This window comes from Myotis davidii, unplaced genomic scaffold (genome assembly GCF_000327345.1).
Source record: "Myotis davidii unplaced genomic scaffold, ASM32734v1 scaffold198, whole genome shotgun sequence".
In the NCBI taxonomy this organism is placed as follows: domain Eukaryota; kingdom Metazoa; phylum Chordata; class Mammalia; order Chiroptera; family Vespertilionidae; genus Myotis; species Myotis davidii.
Genome location: NW_006291485.1, coordinates 461,386 through 485,366, shown reverse-complemented (window position 1 = coordinate 485,366; position 23,981 = coordinate 461,386). Strand labels below are relative to the sequence as shown.

Here is a 23,981-nt window from a genome sequence, read left to right as displayed (position 1 = left end):
TGAGGAAGCCTCCAGCCAAGGCTCTGGGGTCTCATGCTTAGCTGCTCTCTTCTCTGCAGCCCTTGTCCATCAAAACCTCCTCTCTGGCAGAAGCCGAGAACATGGCTGACCTCATAGACGGTTACTGCCGGCTGCAGGGGGAGCACAAAGCCTCTCTCATCATTCATCCCAAGAAAGGTGCGTTTCCACTTAGAGGCAAACTGGCCCTGTGGGCAGATGACCGCACGGCTGAGCCAGGCTGCGTCTCCCCCAACCCCACCCACTCCCTCTCCCCTTGGCCCCCCAGGAGGGGAAGCATAGCCACCGACCACTATGTGACTGAAGTGGCTTGGATGGTGTGTGGAAGTGCTCGCCCAGCCCCGCAGAATGTTGCCTGTTGTCCCATTCCCGGTCCCAAGCTTCAGGCCCTGGCCCACTACACAGAGGCGGCCTGGAGCCCAGCTTCGGGAGGAAGGGCCTTGGTAGCCCCAGGAAGATGGAAGCTGTTGCTAGAACCTGGCTGGTCCCTCTTGCGTCTCTGCTTTGGAATGGGATCAGGAAGCAGGGGTCTGGGCTGGAGCTGGTGGATGGTAGTAGGAGGAAACCTAATAATTTCAACAAAGAGGATTCCAATTCAGGCCAAAGGCGACCCATCTTCCACTCAGACTTTCAGGGATTGCAGAATGGTGGGGAGGGGTCTCCCTCGTGTGGGCTCACAGGAGCAGTGAGGTCAGCCGACACCCAGGGCCCTGTGTCCCTGACTCCAGCTCCTTTTCTTCCTCCCTCTTCCCAGATGGTGAGAAGCGGACCAGCCTGCCCCAGATCCCCGTGCTGTGAGTACCAACAGATGGCAGGGAACAGGCGCTGCACTCAGCCTGTCTTCCCAGGAGAAGGCAGAACAGCCCGTGGTGTCTGGGCCCCAGTGGAGAACGCTGGGACCCCAGCATTTCACAGTGGCGATTTTTTTTTTTTGGCCAGTAAATTTCTCCCAGTAAATTCTTACAGGGATATTTCTATGTTCTAATGCCGCCTGGCATCTAATCCTAGGGGCTATTGCTGCTGCCCCTTCCCTCCTGCCCCCTGGCAGCCTGGGCCAGGCTCCCGGGTTATTTCCATCAGGACAGGCTGGTACCCCAGGCAGGCAGTGGGCACAGTGCAGCGGGCCCTCCAGGTGGAAGGTGGGAGAGGGTGGGCTGCCCAGGGGACCACTGCCAGGCTCTGAGCTCACTTGGCTCCTGCCCTCTCCTCTCCTCTTACAGCAGCCTGGAGGCGCAGCGGCCCCGCCTCTCCGAAAGCTGCAGCATAGGTAAGCCTGCCCGTGTGCTCATTCCCGCACCCAGAGCTCTCTTCTGCCTGCCCTTGTGACATTGTCAAGGATTCCCTCAGACTTACAGAAAAATGAACTTCCCCTATGATGTCTTAAATATCATCAATCACACTAGCTGACATGTTTTGAATAGGTAGTATGTGGCACCATGTCTGTCTGGGTCAGCTCAGTCCAAGGTCATGGTGCCGGCAGGGTCAGGTCCTGTGAGCACTCTCTTCCTGGTTTGCAGACAGCCACCTCTCTGTGTCCTCACCTGGAGGAGAGATGGAGAGCTCTGGTCTCTTCCTCTTCTCAGCAGGGCGCTATTCCCATCATCAGGCTCCACCCTCATGACCTCATTGAAACTGAATCACCCAAAGGCTCCACCTCCAAATACTATCACACTGGGGTCAGGGCTTCAACATATGAGGTTGGGGGAGCGATGGTCACAAACATTCAATCCATAACAGTGTTAAATGCATAGCCGATATTCTTTCATCTGATCTTTAGGACATTTCCCCAGAAAGATTCGGTTTACAGAAAAGGGAACTGAGATTAAGGGAGGCTAACCAACTTGTTCTGAATAATGCAACGGGGCAGTAGCAAGCAGGGACTCCAGCGAGGTACCCTGGGCTTGTAGCCACTCTCACCTGCCACCAGCGCCTGGTTCTTGCCTGGCTCCTCCCCCCGACGTCACCCTTGGTTTCCTGTGGCCACGTGGGAGCCACACACCTGGTTCCCGGTGCCCTCGGAGGGCATCTCGCCCATGGATGTTCTTTTCCTGTCATTGCAGAATCAGACATTTACGCCGAGATTCCTGACGAGACTCTGAGAAGGATAGGAGGTAGGTCCTTGACCCACCACCTTGGCCGCAGCCAGGGCCCTGTGAAGTGACATTATGGGGACACATGTGACACCATGGGGGGACGTCTTTCTTTCTTTGTCCTCTCCCATGTGTGACTCAGACAGGGACACCCTGAGGGAGGCTGCTTTGATTTAAAAACCGAGATCGTTCTTTTATCCCCACACTATTGCCCTTGATGTGCCTGTGGAGAGCCCAAGAGTGTGGACATGGGACCAGCTTTCAGAGTGGATAGAGTGATGGCTCTTCCCTGGGTCTGAACCAATAGAACGTACTAGAGCCCCTTCCCCAGCCCAGCCCAGCCCCTGGTTCTTGGCTGAGGTGTGACCAGGGGTCTGGTTACACTGAGCAGGGCCTGGCATTGCGGCCTGTGGACACTCACTCAGATTCCCGGGTGCCCATGGTTTCTGAATCCTGGGTCTCTGCTTTCTCCCTCCACATGTGCAGGCTCACAGTATGGCATCGCCCGGGAAGATGTGGTTCTGAACCGTATCCTCGGGGAAGGCTTTTTTGGGGAGGTCTACGAAGGTGCCTACACAAATCACGTGAGTTCCGACTCATCCCTGACACTTCCATTTTCTGTAGGAGGAGGAGGAGGGCGAATCGTCCGGGGCTGGAGGTGGCGGTCACGATGTGTGGGTCCTCACGCACTTGGCATTTACAGTATTTATGAAATACCCAGGGAGTGAGGGAAACAAGAGTCATTGCCAAGCAGGAGAGCGATGCCAGGGATCCAAATAGAGGCAGCACCAGGAGCGGGGCCACTGGCTCTGGGTGGGAGAAGACAAACCCCGGAGGCATGACAACACGCAGTTCTGAGAGAAGGAAGGCGGATCTGAGGCAGGAGTTGGTGGGGAGGCCACGGACAGGGCAGGACAAGGTTGGTGGTTGTGTTAGGCCTGGGGAAAAGGCAGAGCTGAAGGCAAGGGGCAGGAAAAATGTGAAAACTAACAATAAAGAGGGAAAAGAGACCCGGACACCGTGTCTGATGATGGCGTTACAGGTGCTCCACAAACGCCTTCCAACTTCAGGCGGATCTCTGCCCGCTTAGCCTCAGTTTCCTCCTCTGCACAGCCAGGAGCTTGAGCTACTTGATCTAGAAAGTCCTTTCCAGTGCCAACACATCCTGGTCAAGAAGAAAGAGAGGGGGAGGAGAGGATGGGCAGAGAAGAGAGGAGAAGGGGTGAGAAGAGGAAGAAGGGAGGTGTGCTATGCAGAGACATAGAGGCCGGACGTCCCCTGCCATCCCTTGGCTGGGAAGACGGTGGTGACACCGGGAAGGGACACTTACCTTGGGGCACTCGGCTGGACCAAGGGACCCTGAGCTCACTCTCACTGCAGAAAGGGGAGAAAATCAATGTCGCCGTGAAGACCTGCAAGAAAGACTGCACGCAGGACAACAAGGAGAAGTTCATGAGTGAGGCAGGTAGGTGTCCCCCGAGGAGGGACACAACCCCCATGGGCTGGAGAACACCCCCGAGGCGACACAGACCTCCAAGATGAGAGAGGGGCCTGGAATGCGGGGAGGGGATGGTGTGAGCAGTGCTGGAGCCCACACGGGAGGAGGAGGGCTGTCCCTCCCCATCTCTCCCAGCTGGGGCAGAAAGCACGGTTCTCACCCCGGACCTCAGATCCCTCCAGTCCACCCCTCTCACCCCCATTGCAGTGATCATGAAGAACCTGGACCACCCGCACATTGTGAAGCTGATAGGCATCATCGAAGAGGAGCCCACCTGGATCGTGATGGAATTGTATCCCCATGGGGAGGTGAGCTGGAGGTGGCTGTGGGGGGACCTTGTGATGGCGGCTGGGCCACAGCTGAGCAGGGCGGCGTGCGTTTAGGAGGGCACCTTGACTCCCAGTGTCTGCCTTCAGCTGAAACAACCCAGGGACCATTTGTACCTTTTGTAGAGGAGATTCCTGGACCCTCTTGCCAGCCCGGTTTCGCCCTCCCCTCCCCCCGACCCCTGCCTGCGGTGGGGCTCCCTGGCTCATGCTGAGGCCATGCCCAGGTCTTGATGGCACCTTCCTCCTTCCGACAGCTGGGCCACTACCTGGAGCGACACAAGAACTCCCTGAAGGTGCTCACTCTCGTCCTGTACTCGCTGCAGATTTGCAAGGCCATGGCCTACCTGGAGAGCATCAACTGTGTCCACAGGTGCGGCTGGGGGAAGCCGGGCCCCTCGATCCGATCCTGGAGTTTGGGGTAAAGCAGGTCTGGGTGTCACACAGACCAGAGTGGAAGCCCCAGCTCCAGACCCGCCTAATGGAACAACGTGAGCACCTGCTGTGAACCTGTTTCCTCCCCCGAGGAGTGGAAACAGGCATGTGTACCTCACAGGATGTGCTTCCGGGTGAATCTGAAGCCCTAGGTGTCTGACTGTGACTCAGTGCGTTCAGCCTGCTTGCCTGTGGGTTCTGGGAAATCGCTTCCTGCTCGCTCTCCTCCCTCGGGCCCATTCGGTGGCACAGGGTTCTGCCAGAAGGGACTGAGCTAGGGCAGTGCCCTTCCAGCCAGAGTGGCTGATGCTGCCTGGCACCCCCAGTCTGCCATGTCCAGTCCTCTCTCTGTCTGTGAAGCCGGCCCCTTCTTCTCCTCCTGACTCCCCGAAAGGAGGTCCCTACCACCTTTCCCGATCCCCTCGAGGAAACAGAAGGGGTGCTCTCAGAGCACAAGGTATAAGGATGAATTCTTCCATCCAGCACCACCGAGGTCAGCGATGTGGCCTTGGGAGTGATATTAGGCAAAGCAGAGCTGGGGGATATAAACATTCAGTCATTCATTCACTCATCCAGTCATTCAACCAATATTATGGAATTCTCACCCTGTGCTTCCAGGCGCTGTCCTGGGCCCTGGGATAAAATCATAACCAAGACAGCCTGGTTGGCGTGGCTCAGTGGTTGAGTGTTGACCTATGAACCAGGAGGTCACGGTTCAATTCCCAGTCAGGACACATGCCCAGGTTGCCAGCTCCATCCCCAGTGTGGAGCGTGCAGAAGGCAGCCAATCAGTGATTCTCTTTCATCATTGATGTTTCTCTCTCCCCTTCTCCCTTCCTCTCTGAAATCAATAAAAATATATGACAAAAACACACACAAACAAACAGACAAAAGTCCCTTTCTTGTGGAGCTTACCTCCTGGCATGAAGGTAAAACGTGAGACAGAAACAGTTGTGGGGGAGATGGAGGGAGGACAGATCTGTTTCCTTTGTGTGACACCTTTTCAGTGATAAAGGCCAGTGACAGGCAGAGAGCCTGCCTGTGAGCAGCAAGCAGACAGGCCAGTCTGGGGTTTGAAGTGATGCAGGGAGGTGAGAGCCCAGCTCTGGAGTGAGGCTGACTCCTTCCCTACCGGTAACCTGCTGGGCAGTTCCTCCCGCTCCCTGTGCCGGGCCGGGGGCTCCAAGGGTCTCTATACCGGGCTCGGGCATTGGCCCTGGGCTGTCCTGGCTCTCCGAGCTCTGAGGAAGTTAGCCACGAGCTGCTGCTGCTCTGAGCCACAGCGAAAGCCCACACAGTCCTGCAGAAGGAGGAGAGCATAACTGGGACCAGGAAAGTTGTCGGGGTTCCTTCTGGGAGAATCAGCAGGGTGACAGCCTCGCTGGCAGAGGGGACAATAGAGTCGCGAGGGCAGGAGAACATAGAGAGCAAGTCCTGGGAACCTGAAACAGGCTTCACGTTGGAGACACGTGAGAAAGGACAATGGGAGTTGAAACTCAGCGGTGAGATGAAAGGAGGTGGCAGAGGGCCTGGTGTGTGATGGGGGTTGGAAGGCCATTCCAGCTCCCACCTGGGCTGGGCTTCAACAAGGTGGGTCAGGGAAGGGCTGACGACACAAGCTGCCTGACTGTGCTCCCTGGCCAGCACTCTCCTTTGTCTCTCCGTTCATCTGCGTCTGTCTGTCTGTCTGCCTGTCTGGGGCATTCTGAACCACCTTGTCTTCATATCCTTCCTCCAGGGACATCGCCGTCCGGAACATCCTGGTGGCCTCCGCGGAGTGTGTGAAGCTGGGGGACTTCGGCCTGTCGCGGTACATAGAGGAAGAGGACTACTACAAGGGTGAGGGCGGCCGCCTCTGCTTTGCCCTGAGGGGTCGCTGAAGCCCCAGCGCCGGAAAACACAGCTATGGTCCAGGGTCTGTAGGGCCTTGGGTCTCCAGGGAATAGGCAGTATTTCTGGATAATTCTGGATCTTTCTTCCCTAAATATCTCCTGAAACCTCCACGCCCACCCCCAGCCTCTGTGACTCGTCTACCTATCAAGTGGATGTCGCCCGAGTCCATCAACTTCCGCCGCTTCACCACGGCCAGTGACGTCTGGATGTTTGGTGAGTTGAGTTTCAGGAGGATATGGAAACGGGTTTCGATTCTCGCCTCTGTGACCAGGCCAAGAGGAGGTGCCGAGAGCAGGGGCTGGGCCCCCACTGCTGGGCTGCAGGGTTCTGTTTGGCAGTGGTGTGTCGGGGGGATATGGGCGGAGGGCCGGCCGGGGAGTGTTGGCTAATCTTCCTGGGGGAGGTTCCTGAGCTGAGCGTGCCCTGCACCAACCAGCCCCAGGGACTAGTGTGGGGACACCATGGGGGGATCCTTAAAGGCAAACTCTGAGGTTTGTTCTGAGGAGGAGGTACAGGGAGAGGCGAGGACAAAGGCCAGTGACGGACAGCCCCCTGCAGAGCACACAGCCTCGTAGGTGACCCCTCTTGGTTCCCCACGATCTCATTATTCTTCCTCCCAGTTTCCGCAGAAGGAAGCTGAGGCCCAGGCAGGTCCGGGCCTTCCCCTCGATCACATAGGCAGCAAGTTTGGGCTTCGACCCCCAGCTTTGTGGTGGAGGCTTCCCTCCTTCCTGAGAGAAGGCACCAGTGGTCCCACAACCTGCCTTGGACTTCCCCACCCTACCCCACAGAACCCCCATAGCTGCATGTGGAGGGGACATAGAGAGGGGGCCTCAGTTCACTTACAGATGCAGGTGGCTGGTCCCTCGGCGACCGCCACAGTGAACAAAACTCCAGGGATGCTCCAGGGGGAGGCGAGGGAACACGGGAGCTCCTCCCTGCAGGGACCCAGAGCAGATTCCTCTGGTTGTTCCTGGAGGGGCTGGACTGACCTCTCCAGGGGTGAGGCCCCCGACCCTGCATGGGCCCTGACCCCTGTCCTCCTGCTCACAGCCGTGTGCATGTGGGAGATCCTGAGCTTTGGCAAGCAGCCCTTCTTCTGGCTGGAGAACAAGGATGTCATCGGGGTGCTGGAGAAGGGCGACCGGCTGCCCAAGCCCGACCTCTGCCCACCTGTCCTCTACACCCTTATGACCCGCTGCTGGGACTACGACCCCAGTGAGCGGCCCCGCTTCAATGAGCTGGTGTGCAGCCTCAGGTGAGCATGGAGCAGGGGTGGGGCCTGTGGGCACGGGGCCCCGAGGGAGCCGGGCTTCCCTGCAGCAGCACTTAGAGGTTTATAATGTACTTCCCTGAACAGGAGGTGTCCTTGTTCCCACCCTGTGCCTGAGAGGATCAGGCTCAGAGCTGGTGACTCTCCCAGGGCAGTGACAGGTGGGGCTGGGATTTGCTCTGGGGCCACCTCTCTGGCCTACACAGAGCCCTGTGTCTAAGTGGAATTAGCTGATCCACCCTGCAGAAGCTCAGAACCTTTGTTCCTCCCAGATTGCAGGGAGTGTGTGTGTGTGTTTAAAATATGTTCTTATTGATTTTTTAGAGAGAGAGGAAGGGAGAGGGATAGAGAGATGGAAACATCAATGAGAAACATGCATCAACTGCCTCCTGCACGCCCCCTACTGGGGATGGAGCCCGCAGCCCAGGCATGTACTCTGACTGGGAATTGAACCAGGGACCTCTTGGTTCATGGGTTGATGCTCAACCACTGAGCCACACTAGCCAGGCAAGAGAGTCAGTTTTGACTGTGAAGACAGTGACCCAGGGGTCACTTCTCCCTTCTGAATGGAGCATCAGTGGCCTAAGGGTCTGATCCTTCTCAGATGCCATCATTCCCCGGTACTGGGGGGTCCCTGGTGAGGGGTGCTACTGGAGTCCGTTTTAGAAGGTCCCCTGTTTCCTTGGTGGCCGGCCTGACAGCCTCCTCCTTGGGTGATCTGACTTTGGCATCTTCCAAGGCAGACTTTTCCTGTAAAGGGGCAGATGGTAAATATTTGGGGCTTTGTGGGCCGTGCAGTCTCTGCTGGGACTGCTCTGCTCTGCCCTTGCAGCTTCAAGCAGCCGTGGGCAGTATGTGATGAATGCATGTAGCTGGGTTTCAATGAGACTTTATGTGTGGACGCTGAAATGTGAGTTTTGTATAATTTTCCGGTGACATGAAACATTTTTTCTTTTTCTTTTTTCAATCATTAAAACACTTATAAACCATTCTTAGTTTGGGGCCGTACGAAAATAGGTGGTGGCCAGACTGGCCTGCGGGTGGTGTTGCTGACTCCCGCTTTAGGGAATCTAGTTCTTAGTTGATGTGAATAGTGCAACTTCAGATCCTGTAGTTAAGATGCTGGCTTATTTTTAGGGCAAGAATAGTCCCTGGAAACTGCCTTTGGGAGGCACCCTGGGTGGGACGCTGGGAAGGCCCAGGCCGGGGCACTGGGAATGACACTTGGTAGGGGCAGGGGCGGCAACCAATGGCAAGACCTCAGCTTAAAAGGCCGTTCTGATCCTGTCTGTCCCTTTATTGACTCTCCCCATTCATTCTAGACTCATCTCTTGTCCCCTTATAAGAGATTTGGGAAACCAAAGGATTCCAAGAGAAAAGTATTTGAAAGATGTAACTTGAGAAAGCAGGTGCTCTGGGGTGCTGAGTTGGTGGGGGGCTCTTCATTTATTCTGGGTCTTGTGAACCAGGGGGAGCTGTGACGGGGTGCCTCTCCCTGGGCCCTGAAGCACACCCCTCAGGCACTGGGCCAGCCCCCCATCATGGATGGAGCAAGGAGATGACTTTTGTGGTGTGGTCTGAAGGATACCCGAATACCCCAGTGACCCCAGGATACCTCCCCGAAGCCCCAGCCTGGCAGTCTGCCGTTAGAGTTAAGAAAGGATTTAATGAGCGTTTCCCAGTCTTCTGGGGTAAGAAGGACCCTTTTGATATCAAACTTTGAGAATTCCTGCATATAATGTCAGTTACACTTTTAGACTTAAAACAATCTGTTGATTGACAAAATGCAGTGAATTGTATGATTAATTTTTTATGACACACAATGTAACACATATAAATCTGAAAACACAAAATCCACTATTGTGTGTTTAAAAAAGACAATTTAGGTGACACAAACTTACAGTTTACTTAATACTCCATGAAGCAGGCAGTCTTCATTCCCAAGGGTCAGAGAATTGCGAAATGGGGCAGAAAACAGGAAGCTTTAACAGGATAAGGAATAAGGAGCGAGGAAGAGAAAAGCAGAAGATGAATAGGAAACAAGGAAGGAAGTATAGAGCCCAGAGCTGTCTGAGTGTGTGGGGACTGGCTGACTAGCTATGCTGCGTTTCTGATCTCACAGAGCACTTAGAGGGACACAAAAGCGATCTGAGTTGTGGTCTGCTGGTGTGGCACCCCAGAGCGACTCTGTGTTGGGCCTAGACATTTACTTCAATCATACATAATACTCGGTCTGCAGACAATGTGTGTGAGGTACACACATGAGCATGTGGATTCATGGACCCTGCAACTATCCCAGAATCCTCTGGGGTCTGTGATTCCCAGATTGGAAGCCACTGGATGGGGTGAGGAAGGCAAGAAGCACGCATGTAGCCAAGATGGGAGTGACCCACAGCCCTTTCCCATCAGCACTCACCAGGAATGTGCTGATGGAACGTTTCATGGAAGAAGGGAGATGTAGAACCAGGCCTTGGTCCCGACATTGGCTGGGACATCAGAAATCTGCCTAGGGGATCCGTGCCCATAGCAGGCATAGGAGGGCAAGAAGCCCGGGGAGGTGGGCCTGAGACACACTTCCACTGTCCCATTGGGCTGGGACTGTCTCTCCAAGGACGTTTTCCCACTGCGGACCTGTCCCTGCCATCCTCCCAGCCTCAGTGTGGACGCAAGCTCAGGACCCATCTTCCAGCCTGTCTCAGAGGGGCCTCCCCAGCCCTCGCTGCAGAGGAGTTGGAAACAGGACCCGGTGGTCATCCTCTGGACCCTCCAGGCTTTAGTGGGGTGCAGGGAGGACCCCCGGGAGCACCTTTGACCTTGTTTCTCTCTCCTATCTGACCTGACCCCATGGCAGTGACGTTTATCAGATGGAGAAGGACCTTGCGATAGAGCAGGAGAGGAACGCTCGCTACCGACCTCCCAAAATCTTGGAGCCCATAGTCTTCCAGGACCCCCCGCCCAAGGTAAGCCACGGCCTGGTCTCCTCGGGCCTCTGAATCTCAGCAGATTTGGGTCCTCATCTGGCCACTCCTGGCCTGACCATATCACCCCTCTGTCACAGCACAGAGGAGGTGCCCCTGCAATTCTCCCAGCCCCTCAACCCAACCGTCCCTCAGCACTGAACTGGGCCCCTGCCCTCTCAGTGCCCTGGCAGGTGGGATCTGAGACAGCAAGTTAGCCAAGCCTGCAGGCACCTGGGGCAGGGAATCACCCTGGAAACACTTCCCTTGAGAGGCTCGAGCACTTTTATTTCTAGCCTTTTTTAGGGACAAATTAGATCCCCATGAGGGCACATGGATGAGGAGTGTCCCTGGGCCCCTTAGGTACAGCCCTCATGTCCATACCCTCCATGACATATGTGAGCGCAGGAGCCAGTGCCCCGCCGCCACACCATGGGGTGAAGGACGGTGCCTGTGTTAGGCAGCTCGGGCTGCCGTAACAGAACTTCGTAAGCTAGGTGGCTTAAACAGCAGGCATTTGTGGAGGCTGGGAAGTCCAAGACCCAGGTGCCGACAGATCCAGTGTCTGTTGAGGAGTCTTCCTGACTTGTAGACAGCCAACTTCTCGCTGTGTCCTCACAGGGCAGACGGAGCAAGAGCGCCGGTGTCTCTTCTTAGTAGTATAAGGACACGAATCCCACCCTAGGGCCCTACCTCATGACCTCATCTAACCCTTTCTTCCCAAAGGCTCTGTCTTCAAATACTATCACACTAGGGGCGGGAGGGGAGAGGGGGAGGGTAGAGCTGCAACATAGGGATTTGGTGGGGACACCAATATTCAGTCCATAGCAGAGCCTTTTGCCTGGTGTGCCTTTCCCCTTCCCTGAGTCAGGGCTCAGCTCAGTTTCTATCTCCTCCACGAAGCTGCTGTGAGTGCCTGAGCCCCCATGGCCTCCTACCTCTGATGTGTGTGGCCTCCACTGCTGTTCGGGAGATGCTCCCACACCCAGAGAAGCTACACGCACAGAGACCAGTAACCGCTCCAATTAGCGGTGCCCCCAGGAGACAGAGAGGCTGGCCTCTCTGTACCCACCCATCACTCAGCATGCAATGGGTGCTCCATAAGTGAGAGCGTTGTCCCTCATCCTTTTCATTCTGAACAAGCCCGACCTGTCTCTGATCGGTGCTCCCCAGGGAGAGACGGGGACTGACTTCTCTCTGCGTTCTCTCTCCAGCCCAGCCGGCCCAAGTACAGACCCCCTCCACAGACCAACCTGCTGGCACCCAACCTGCAATTCCAGGTAAACGTGACCAGAGGCCCGGGAAAGCTCAGGGCCATGTCTCACCTTGGTCCTTCCTGAAAGTCTATTCACATGCTTTTGAGGAGCAGTAACCAACTGCTCAGGTAATGGAGGAGGCCAGCTTCGGTGCCAGAAAGGAATAGCACCCAGAGATCAAAGGAATCAAAATGCAATTCCACCAGGCTGTCCTCAGCCAGGCCATGCCTGAAGCCCAAGGCACCTGCCCACAGTGTTTGCTGCTGCTGCGTGTCCTGCCTACAGCTACTCTTCATGCCCGAAGCCTCCCTGCCCTCCTACCCTGAGCAGAGCCTTCTGAGAAGGAGTCTCAGGCAGTGGGGGGCTATTGATGTTCCCCCGAAAATAGAGTTGCTCCCTGGGGCTTCCCATAGAGGTCCTGGCCAGAACCAAGGTGGCCATTGAAGAGAGAGAAGGGTTCCTTCCTGGCTTCCCTCCCACTTCTGTCAGTACCAGCCACGGAAGCTTCCCAAGCTGCAGGCCCCGTCTCAGTGTCTCTGTCCTGTGTGTGTCTCTCTCTCGCATCTCGGTCACAGGAGCCCGGGCTCCTCTCTTTTCTTCTCTCACATCCCTCAGCTCAGTCACTGCCTAGTGCCAGAGCAAGCCCCACCGAGAGCCAACATAAACCCTGTTCATTTGAAGAAAATTCTCGATACAAAAGATAGAAGCGATGTCGCTAAAAAGAAAGTTACCTGTTGTGATGTTTAAAGTAGTGACTAAATACACACCCGTGGGCTAATTCTGTTTCCGTGTGTCACGTGACTATGACATATAGCTCTTCTCTCAAGAGCCCTGAAGGAGGAGACCTGTACTCCCTCGGTCAGTAGCACGTGCGGGCCCATCGCGTGCAGAGCCTGACGGAGGGCTGTGAGGTGAACGGGAGGCCCCAGTGCCAGTGCTGACTCCCAGCCAAGAGCTGTGTCTGTCGCTCCGCCGTGTCTTCCAGACGGGGCCGAGGAATCGCCCATGTCACACTTTTTACTAGCTCCCGGAGAGCAGGCCCTGCTGCTCCCATGGTGCTCATGCATCGTTTGTTTGTGCTGAGTGTGTAGCCGCTAATCGTCTCCCTTCTTGCCTTGTCCTCGTGCCCGTGCTTCTCTGCTTCTCCTGAATAGGTCCCCGAGGGTCTGTGTGCCAGCTCACCTACGCTCACCAGCCCTATGGAGTACCCATCTCCCGTAAACTCGCTGCACACCCCACCTCTCCACCGGCACAATGTCTTCAAGCGCCACAGCATGCGGGTAAGAGGGCTCTGCATGCTGGGTCCCAGCCCGGACGGAGGAGGCTGATGGAGGGGAGGTGCCTGGGACACCGGGAACCCCACAACCTCAGCTCAGGAGGTGCCCTCCCTGCTTCCATGCACCGGTCAGGACACCAAAGGAGAGGCTCGGTGACTCTCTCTCTCTCCTTTGCAAACACATCGGAGGCTGGGGTCAGGCCAGGCTCTGCCCCCGAGGACACCAGATGGACCTGGATCTGCCCCGTCCATACTCTGGGGCTGTGGCAAATGATGCAAAAGCTCCCCCCCCTCCTGAGCCCTGGGTGTAGTGAGGAGTCTTGTGGGTAGAGGACAACCAAGCCCGTTGGTGCCAAGGGATAAGAGGTCCTGGAGGTTCTGTTCTGCTCGGCCCTTCCTGCCTGGTGGCCTTGGTTGTCAGTCTCTCTTCAGGCAAAGGAAAGGCTTCCTTGTGGCTTCCATTCCTGTTGCTTTTGCAAAAGTTGCTGGTGTTTGAGAAGGAGCTTGGGGGCTGGTGAGGGACTAAGATCCCCACTCCCATCACCTCTTTCTTGTAACTGCCGACATGAGGCCTTGAGTACCTCATGGGTTAGCACCTGATTGCCAAGGCTTGTCCAAAAATAAATAAATAAAGGCACCTTCGCTTGCCCACTTCTCACTCATCACCACCCATTTCTCTTTCAATATAAATAGCCCCTGTGGTTGCCATACACAGTTAATATATTTTACTAAACTGGGTCCTGCTCTGTGACCAAACAGATCGAAACCCTTATTATTTTAGCTCTAACTCTGTTTATATATGCATGACATTTCACGTTCAGTATACGTGACTCTAAATTTTTTTTTTTTAGAAAAACTACATGATTGTTCCAATCAATTTAGAAAATGTAGGAAAGTACGTATGTCGATATATTCTGTGCCATTATTTTTACTTTAGTAAAATTTTTTCATATGAGTAATATAACTTAGAACGCTAGGCATCAAGATCTATTGTGGAATACATTTCCCATTTTATAATTTAAACAATTTGTATCTTAGCACATACTTAACGATAATAAAACTGCATTCTGCGGTGTGCTCTATAATTTAAGCAGTGTTCAGTTCCTCCACCCTCCTGCCCTCGACTCTTTATTCGTAATTAATTGAGTTTTAGCGAGTTCTGCTTTACAATGTGACCTTTTAGAAAGAAACTGTTCTGCGTGCGTGAGGGGCGGCATTGCCTTTGTCTAACCCCTGCTTCCCCATGCGGGCTTTGTTCACTTCCATAAAGACAGGCTGTGCAGCAGGAAAAAAAGACCTTTTGTGTCAGGGGTTTAGAAGGACTCTCCATAAGGAAAGTCTGCCTAAAAGAACATAATGAACGTCTCTTAAAATAAACCAAAAGAGGTTAAAAATATAAACTCCATTTTATGGGTTACAACGGAAACATGGATAAAACCTCATCTTGGTGGATTGCTGAAAAGGTATAATCGGCTCCCTGCAAAGCATTTGAAAGCATTTAACAGGAATCGGAGATGGTTTTCGGATAAAAAACAATTTTTCTACTATTGCCCGACTTATCTGGGAATCTGTGGGATGCCACACCAGAATGGCAGCAATCTCTTGATTAAAGTTTAAAATAACAATACAGTTCAATAAACCATAATGTGCAGGAATTTTTGAATGCTTTGCAGGGAGCCGCCCTAGGTGCTGAAGGGAGATCCAGGCGGTTCTGCCTTCAGTGAGCTGACAGTTGGCCTGAGGAAGCAGGCCAGGTGCACACCTACCTGTACTGCCAGCCAGAGAGCTGTGAGTGGCACACAGACACAGCAAAAGGTGCAGTGAGAGTTCAGAGAGGACTGCTCTGTGAAGCTTCTTTGTGTTGCTGGGCCTGGAAGGCTGGGTAAGATTGGGACAGGAAGAAACTGGGATGAGGGGGCATGAGAGAGGCAGAGGTATCAGTAGGAGCCAAGACTGAGAGATGGGAAACCATAGGGGAAGTGCAGGAGCTGTTTGGTGAGACTGGAGGAAGAATGCATGCAGGGGTAGAAATAAGGGTGGGGGTGGCCAAATTCTGGAATGTCCACAGCCTGTGGAGACATTTTAAAACACCACAAGGACCTGATTCCTTTTAAGAGTGACCAACAATGTGTGTATTTAGTGCCTGAAAAGAATCTCTGAAGTACATTTCAGACAAGTAAGCCCTAAAGAGATTCAATTTTTAAAAAAATCTTATTTTCCCCTTGAATTTGATTATGAAATGGGAAGACATAGGGACAAATCTTGGAATGTACCTTAAAATGTTTTGTAAGACACCAATCAGGCCTGCGGCATGCGAGACATCATAGTGGTAGGTGCTTTCTTACAGATTACAGGGTGTTTACTTGACTCTGGTAACTCCTCCTACCAGTATTATCTCTAGGGACAAATTTGATCCTCAGTCCTCACATTTTTCTGATACCTGGGGGTTCCTAACTATATTCAAATGTTTGACACTTGTCTCCTTGCTTGTTGCTTTTTGTCAGTAACCTGGGTAACCGTACATTGTGTTTGCAAGTGTTAACGTTTAACTGGGAATATTTATAACCTTAAAAGTCTCTCCTTTGGAGCACTGTCCTCTGAGAAGTAAATCTTATTTATTTTTATTAATTCTATGATTATAAAATGCTCCTGAGTTCTGAAATTTGTTTTCTCAAAGTCTAACCCAGTAGCTCTCCACTGAGGCTGATTTTGCCACAGTTGGTGATCCCTGGGGGAGGTGCTCTAGGCGGAGTTGTGGCCAGGCACCCTACCACGTACCAGAAGTCCTCCCCTTAGTAAAGAACTATCTGGCCCAAATGTCAATAGTGCTGAAGTTGGGAAAAATGGCCTAGCTATTGTTTATTAGCATTATACCATTACTGCCCTCCCAGCACCCATCCTATGCCCACCACATAGAAGTTTCTTAATAAATAGTTGTTGAATAGAAAAATGAACAGAGACTATTTTACCAAGAAATCAAAGTTGTGGGAAGAAATATTGTTAGAAATCGAGAGCAGTAATTGGAGCTGAAGGAGCACTAGGGAAAACGTTCCAATATAACTAACTGTCTTATTATATTCAAGTGTGTTTTAGAGAGTTCAGTGAGGAAAATATTTCTAGAGATTTGGCAGAGATTATGGCTTGCTAGAGGAGATAGAGAACGATTTTTAGCATTTTATGCAAGTGACTTGTATGTAAACTGGACTCTTCAAAGGAAAGGAGCTGAGGGGCCTGCTGGCCTGGAGGTCGTAGGGAGGTCCTGCCCCCGGCAAAGCCATCCTGGGCTTGATGCAATAGTACTCAAGAGTCCAGGTGCAAGGCGTGCAGCAGAAGATAAGTAACACCAAAATACTTTGAAGGGACTGGGCAGATAATTATATAAATGAACCCTGGGGAAGACTGAGAGTAAAGCAAGTAAAAAGAAAACACGCAACACCTTCTTTTTGGGAAAATAGGTAAAACTATGAACAGGTCCAAAGTCTCCCAAACATTTAAAACAAGGGTTGGATTAATACAGCTAGGAGGTATGTATTGCATATCTCAACATTTATGTTTCTTTAAATTTTGTTCTTCACGTTATCTCTTAGCTTATGCATTCCTTTAACCTTTGGTTAAACAATCCAAACTATGATCTTGATAAAAAGTATGTTTTTACAAAAAGACTCCATCAGTGGGTGCCTGGTCAGGAGCTCCTTCCCTCAGGCCCCGCCCCACGGTGGGGATAAAGGCAGGCCAGTGCTCCTGGGAGCTTCCAGACCTGCCTCAGGGGTGCGTGGGTGGAGAGACGTGCCCAGGGCTTTCCAGGGGGCTGGCTTTCACTTCTAAATTTACTAAGTGACAGCGACCCTGAAAAATACCAGCTGAGAAGAATCACACGAGGGCAGTAATTCGAAAATAAAATTGCCTTCACAGATCATGTAATCATTTGAATACACTGCATGTTAATGCGTGTTCCGGGTTTGGCATTCCATTGCAACACAGGCATGTATGTACCCGGGGCTGACTGTGACCCGATAATAACTGCCTGCCTGTATGGCGGTGAATTTAAAAGCAGCCTTACAACAAGAAGAGCAGCGGTGAGGCCGGGTCTGTGGCTGCACAAGGTTCATCAGAGGACTGTCCCTCCTCTGGGTCTGGGTACTGGGCTCATTGTGTCCTCTCCTCTCCCCCCGCTGTCCTCCAGGAGGAGGACTTCATCCGCCCCAGCAGCCGAGAAGAGGCCCAGCAGCTGTGGGAGGCTGAGCGGGCCAAGATGCGGCAAATCCTGGACAAGCAGCAGAAGCAGATGGTGGAAGATTACCAGTGGCTGCGGCGGGAGGAGAAGTCCTTGGTGAGCGGCTGCCGGGCCGGGCCGTGGGGGCGCGGCGCTGCTGGAGACAGTGTGGTAACAGCGCTTGCATGGGAGAGGTGTCCACGCCATCATGTCCTTTTGTGTCTCCTCTGCTGCCCCAGCTGACCCGAGTGAGTGCCCCCTGGCACCCCCGGGGTTTCTAGCTCTGGAATTCTAAGTGCTTTGCTTTGGTTTCCTCCTCTGCAGGACCCCATGGTGCACATGAACGACAAGTCCCCATTGGTAAGTCACCGGGAGAGGCCTCTGCTTAGAGTGAAGGCCTGGGAGGTGCTCGTGGGCAGCAGGGCCCCAGCTCCAGGCCCGGGGCCCGCTCATCGCTTCCCTTCTGCCTCTCGCCTTGGGAGCGAGTCTCTTCTCCCTCCTCTGACCTCCACGAGGATCCTTTCCTGAACTCTCACTGGATCTACACCCACAGTCCCCCCAGCCTCTTAGGAAGGAGGGACACACCTCCAGGTCACTTTTGGTCAGGAGCTCCCCAGAGCCTGCCCCACCCATGGCTATGATCTCTAAACCTCTAAGTCAGCGGTTCTCAACCTTCCTAACGCCGCGACCCTTTCATACAGTTCCTCATGTTGTGGTGACCCGCAACCATAAAATTATTTTCGTTGCTACCTCATAACTGTAATGTTGCTACTGTTATGAATCGTAATGTAAATATCTGATATGCAGGATGTATTTTCATTGTTCACGACCCACAGGTTGAGAACCGCTGCTCTAAATACAGCAGAGGTGGGTGGGGAACAGGTCAAGGCGGGAAGTGGGTGGTCCCCAGAGCCATGTGAGTGATGTGTTCGCTCTCCTTCCTTCCAGACCCCAGAGAAGGAGGCCGGCTACAGTGAGTATTGGTGCCCTTCCTCTTGGTGGGAGTTTCCACACGACATCTCTTGTTGAGCCACCGTCCTGGCTCGTTGCCCCTGTAGAGAGCAGCGGAGTGTCCTTGCAGTTTTAAGAAATGTCTGCCTTGCTTTTACTCAGAGTGTCAGAGAGGTTGGGTCTTAGAGTTGATATCCACCCTCCCATTCCATCTGTCACCCATGTCCCCCTGCCCGGTGGGTCTCTCTCTGACCCGGGGTCCTTCGTCCTCTTTCCTGTTCATCTCCTTCTCACAGTTATTTGGAGGAGGTGATGGTTCTCTCTTCCTGCCCCGCAGTCATTCTGTAGGAGGCTCCTCGTTAGGAAAATAAGGTAGTTCCACTGGCCTCTCTCCGATGATGCTCATCTTCCCTGGGCCTGCGGGATGAAAGGGAGGACGAGGGTGGCTGAGCCCTCGGGTCTCCCCAAAGGCCTCTGCTGAAGTGGGGGCGGGGGGAGGAGCCAGCAGCGGACAGGCTCATCTTCATCATCTTAGACGGGTGGGGCTGATGGTGGTGAGGACGACAGTGACAGTTACGGCGATGACAACAGTCACAGAGAACTACATACCATCCAAACACAGACCCGAGTCGCTGACAGATGTCAACTTGTTTCCTCTCACAGCAACACTGAATTAAGACAAGTTATTATTACGCCCGTTTTACCAAGGCCAGGAAACCAAGGCACAGGCAGGTTAAGGAACTTACCCAAAGTCACACACCTGCTGATTAGCACAGCTCAGATGTGAGCCCGGGCAGGCTGGCTCCAAGAACCCTTCTGAGCCACCCCCTTGTTTGACAGATGAAAATTAAGGCCCAGAGAGTGTAAGTGAGCCGCCCCGGGTCACACAGCCAGGTCTCGTGACTTCCGCTCCGCAGCTGGCTCTCCCAGCAGCTCCGCAGGGCTCGGCGTGTCTTTGCTTCTCACCACGGGCCATGAAGGGTGTGGCTCTTCTGCTGTTTCACTTCCCTGACTCCACAAATGCTCAAAGCGGAGCACCGGGGAATTCGCACACACCTGCCCCGTTAGCTGCTGCGGCACCAGGCGGGGGACTCCGCAGCCACCTGCTGCCTTCACGGAGCGAAGCTGGTTCCTCGTGATTGTCGAGGCCAGAGCGTGTGCTGTTCTCAGGGCCGCCGCCCAGGCTCGCAGGGGCTGGCGCACCCTCACAGTCATGCCATCTCTGCTGCGACCTGGCTTTTTCTCTCTGTAAGTGGACAACTGTACGTGTCCCGGACTCCAGGAGGGCCATCCTCTGGAACTAGAGGTTCATTTCTCCAGCTCCTCTGGTGGTAGAGGAGAGGGGAATGGCTTGGCTCTCCGCAGGTACAAAGGGAAGGGCCAGGGTGCTGAGAACTCTCCCTCCTTTTGCAGCGGAGTTCACGGGCCCCCCACAGAAGCCGCCGAGGCTGGGTGCACAGGTATGTGTTGGCTCTGTCAACGCTGGTAATGACTTTAAATCAGGGCTCCCCAAGACTTAAGACGGCAAAGATTTCAGAGGCCCCTGGAAATACTCTAGTCCAGTGTCCTCCTGATATCGCTGAGGCCCAGGGAGGGGAAGCGCCTTGCCTGAGGCCACACAGCTAATCCGCGAAAAAGCAAGGGGAAGACCCCTCTCCTGTCTCCCGTGTCTCCGCCCCAACCTGAAGGACAGCTTATGGGTCCCACCCTGGGGACTCCTTCTTCGCTGGCCCACACCCTCATGGCGTTCAGCACCCGCATTGTTCTTGCAGCAGCCTGGGCTGGGCGCTGCCTTTCCTCACTTGGGAGCAGTGGTTCTCAGCCATGTCTGTCCATTAGAATCACTGAGGGGCTTTTGAGCCCACCTACCTGCCTGCCTGCCCCCTCCCCCCAACCCCACCCCAGCCTCCATGCCAGGTGAGGCTCAGTTGGCCTGGTGTGGAGCTGGCCGCCAGGATTCTGTAAGGCTCCCGGCTGAGTCTAATGTGAGAACCACTGCCTGGAAGCAGAAGGGAGGGGTGCACCCCCAGGACAGGGCACTGCTATTTTGGGGAAGAGTCTTCTCAAACTGGGCGGGTGGCTGAGCCGGCACCTCGAGTGCCCGCCCAGGAAAGAACGGTAGCGTCCCCCTGACTCGAGACACCCCCACCAGTCCATCCAGCCCACAGCCAACCTGGATCGGACCGACGACATGGTGTACGACAATGTCATGGATCTGGTGCAGGCGGTGCTGGACCTCAAGAATAAACTCTGTCAGCTGCCCCCCGAGGCCTACGTGATGGTGGTGAAGGTGAGCGGCAGGGGCAGAACCGGGACCAGGGCGGTGGAGGCTGCTCATCCCAGCCCTGGGGGGAGGGGCGAGGGCGGAGCTCCCTGGTCTGCCCGGCAGGTGTCTTTACTTGGGAAGAACCCCATTAGCTCAAGGTGGTCAGAGCCCACTCAGTCCCAGGAAGCCTGAGAAGGCAGCTGCCGATCAGGAGTGCTCTCCCAAGGGAAGCATGGCGTTCTCAACAAACAGAAGGTGACAGCCGCCCTGCCCTCTCTCTCCCAGAACGTGGGCCTGACCCTGCGGAAGCTGATTGGGAGCGTGGACAGTATCCTGCCTTCCTTGCCGGCATCGTCACGGACGGAGGTGAGTGTCCTTGTCTCGGACAGTGTCTCCGGCTCCCCTTCGCCTCCCCCTGTCCCAGCTGTGGTTCATACCGGGGGGTGCACAAGGCCACTTGGGCAGCCTCACTTCTGCCTGCCGAGCCTGCAGCTGGGGCCCTGCACAGTGTGTCTGAGCCTGTTCCACGGGGGCACTGAGTGGGCACTTGGGGCCCTGGCCGGCTTCCTAGGGCCGGTTCCCAGTTTAGGTCTCAGGTAGCTGCAGTGACATCTTAAAGTGTGAGGACACGAAGGAGGGCACACCTTCCCTTTTGCCCCTCCTGTGGGCCTTGATCTAGTCCCCTCCCTACTAGAGTGAAGGTGAGTGTGTTATGGAAACAGCAGTGAAGGGTGCTTTTGTTGGCCATTGAATCTAATTTTCTCTATTTAAGTGAGAAACAATCACCGAAAGCTGACATAGGAGGCTTGGTGCTCTGCATGGAGATGGGGCCTGTGTGGGCAGAATAATGGCTCCTCAAATCGCTCCCTGTCCTAGTCCCCAGAACCCGGGACTCAGTTACCTTCCATGGCAAAGGGGACTTCGCAGATGGGATAAGTTAAGGACCTTGAGGTGGGGAGATTGCACTGATTACAACGTAGTCACAGGGTCTGTTTATGAGGGAGGCGGGCGCAGAGTTCTTGTGAGAGTCAGGGAAGGAGGGGTGACAACAGAAGCAGAGGTGGAAGTGATTTCAATTTTGGCTGGAAGGAGGCACAGGCCAAGCGGGACAGGCAGGGGCAGAGTCTCCCCAGAGCCTGCAGGAGCGCGGCCCGCGGCCCGGCAACCTCGGCTTTAGCCCCGTAGGACCTGGTCCAGACTCCCGCCCTCCGGAACGGTGGAGGATAGTCTAGTCTGTGTGGCTTTAAGCCACCAGGGTTGCGGTACTCCATCACCGCAGCCATAGGAAGCAGTCAGTGCTCTGACATTTGTCTGCCTGGAAACCAGATGTAGACCCTGAGGAAGCCCACGCCCCTGCCGGGCTGCGGTTTGATGTGGCATCTCCCTGTGGTCAGTGACGTGGCACAGGTGACCACCGGAGCCCCCAGTCTGTGCTGCTCAAGACAGCACTGTGGTGGAGAGGGGTTCCCAGCCTCCCTCTGGGTGGCAGCAGCAGTCCACAGAGGAGCAGGCCGGGCTGTGCAGTCTGACAGGAGAGCATCTTGCCCTGGGCATGATGACCCAGTCACTCATCTCACCCGATAGACACTTGAGTGCTGAGCTTGTGCTCAGAACTGTGCTAAGCACCGGGCTCATGTCTGTAAATAAACGCTACAGCTCCCTCCACAGGCCCAGGGCTCTTGATTTGATGACAGGCAGCTCACAAATGCATGAATGCACTTGACCTCAACCATCGGCTCGAACATTGGGCCAGCACAAGAGGATGCTGTGATAAGAGGAGGGCCTGTGGGGTGGGATCAGACGGGGCTGGCATGGGGTGGGCTGGGGTCTAGGGTGTCTACAATGTCAGTCCTTGGTGACTGGGCTCCGGCCCGTACCCCAGCCTGGGTGTGACTTGTCCCCCAGAGAACTTCTGACTGCTTCCGCCAACACCCAGGTGCACACGTGCTTAGGCTCCCAGCCTCTCCTGTGCGCTCCTCCCACAGATTGAAGGGACCCAGAAACTGCTCAACAAGGATCTGGCGGAGCTCATCAATAAGATGCGACTGGCCCAGCAAAACGCCGTGACCTCCCTGAGCGAGGAGTGCAAGCGGCAGATGCTCACGGCCTCCCACACCCTGGCCGTGGACGCCAAGAACCTGCTCGATGCCGTGGACCAGGCCAAGATTCTGGCCAACCTGGCTCACCCGCCTGCAGAGTGACGGAGGGTGGGCCACCCGCCTGCGTCTTCGCCCCGCCTGTCGTGTACCTCCCTTGCCCCCGGCCCTGCCCTGCCTTCGGCCACGTGGGTCTTCTCAGGGGGAAGGCCGAGAGGAGTTCTTCCCTTGCCACTTTGCACGACCCCCTCTCCCCACCCGACACCCAGACTGTGCTGCTCAGGCTGCAGCTGGACAGAGGGGACTCAGGGCTGTAGAAGCCAGGGGGTGACCACCAGGGCTCAGAGGGAGCACAGCTGCCACTGGCCACTCCCTTCTCCTGCCTGCTGGGCCTGCTGGGGGTCCCGCTGATGCCCCTAGTGGCCATGATGGCTTTATGCATGGACATAGCAGGCCCTGTGGGAACCAAGCTATTCCTTCTTCCTCTTCTGCCCACGGAAGTCCCCCGACGCAGAGGAGCCCAAGAGGGGCTTTCTTTGGCCGAGTGGATGGTCGGTGAGATGAGGGATGGACCTGGCTTTCTTGTACAGTGTATATTGGAATTTATTTAATGTGAGTCTGGTCTGGACGGATAGCCATGCACCCCTGGAGGGGGGGCCTGGGACACGGTCCAGCAACAAGCTAGTGGGAGGCTGGGCACAGGACGCTGTGTGGCCAACACGCCAAGTGTCGAGGAGAAGGGGAGTGGAGGCCAAACAGGACTTGGACCACAATCCACTCTTCCTCACGCCCACTTTTCTCTTTCTTTCCTTATTTTGCTTCCTCCTTCCTTCCTCTTTTCTTATTCCTCCCTCTCTTTCCTCTTCCTCACCAGCTTCCTCCCTCCTCCTCCCTCGTGTTTGTGCAGAACACCCTTTATGTTCTTTCTATTTGACTTGTGGATGAATTAAATTGTACTATTTGCTTTGTGGTTTGATTGCTTTGTTGGTTTGACCTGCTCTCAGTGGGGAAACACAGACCTCAAACCACAGCCCTCCCTCAAAGACTGGGATTGTGCTCAGTTGGGCAGAGATCAAGGGCTGATGCCTGGGCTCATCTGAGGGGCGCCCGGTGACACCCAGGCAGGGGGGTCAGGCATGAGCCCCAGCCCCTGTGCCCCTGCACCTGACCAAAGGGACATTTCCCAGGGGGGACCCAGGGCAGCCCCCGCACAGGCACGTGAGGAATGGCACTCTCTCAGCGGGCATCCCCACAACCAGGGCTCTGGGGGAGGTTCTGGGGGTCCTGGGGACGCTGACACGGGGTCCCACAGCTCGATGAACAGCAGCTTCCATTTTATTTGATCGCTTTATTCACATGCAAGATGGATGGGAGACAGACTAATGTAAGGGAACATCACGGCACCAGGAGCTCCAGGCTGGGAGAGCCAGGAG

At 54.8% G+C, this 23,981-nt stretch overlaps 1 protein-coding gene across 2 annotated transcripts in view; it reads left to right on the top strand.

Moving 5' to 3' along the window:
* PTK2B (protein tyrosine kinase 2 beta) overlaps positions 1-23,514 on the top strand; it is a 49,976-nt gene extending 26,462 nt beyond the window's left edge. Inside the window, exons 10-30 of one of the 2 annotated variants that reach the window (XM_015564613.1) lie at positions 60-177; positions 773-812; positions 1,239-1,285; positions 2,079-2,129; positions 2,595-2,692; positions 3,489-3,573; positions 3,814-3,914; positions 4,190-4,305; positions 6,106-6,206; positions 6,384-6,473; positions 7,314-7,518; positions 10,385-10,493; positions 11,705-11,770; positions 12,901-13,026; positions 17,206-17,352; positions 17,560-17,595; positions 18,184-18,208; positions 19,600-19,646; positions 20,339-20,476; positions 20,738-20,818; positions 22,438-23,514. In XM_015564613.1, coding sequence (XP_015420099.1) covers positions 60-177; positions 773-812; positions 1,239-1,285; positions 2,079-2,129; positions 2,595-2,692; positions 3,489-3,573; positions 3,814-3,914; positions 4,190-4,305; positions 6,106-6,206; positions 6,384-6,473; positions 7,314-7,518; positions 10,385-10,493; positions 11,705-11,770; positions 12,901-13,026; positions 17,206-17,352; positions 17,560-17,595; positions 18,184-18,208; positions 19,600-19,646; positions 20,339-20,476; positions 20,738-20,818; positions 22,438-22,653 — 2,043 coding nt within the window. In that variant the 3' untranslated portion in view covers positions 22,654-23,514. Of the gene's footprint in view, positions 1-59; positions 178-772; positions 813-1,238; positions 1,286-2,078; positions 2,130-2,594; positions 2,693-3,488; positions 3,574-3,813; positions 3,915-4,189; positions 4,306-6,105; positions 6,207-6,383; positions 6,474-7,313; positions 7,519-10,384; positions 10,494-11,704; positions 11,771-12,900; positions 13,027-17,205; positions 17,353-17,559; positions 17,596-18,183; positions 18,209-18,721; positions 18,859-19,599; positions 19,647-20,338; positions 20,477-20,737; positions 20,819-22,437 lie in introns of those variants that run through there. The other variant, XM_015564614.1, reaches the window with a different exon arrangement.
* Positions 23,515-23,981: the final 467 nt, after the last annotated feature.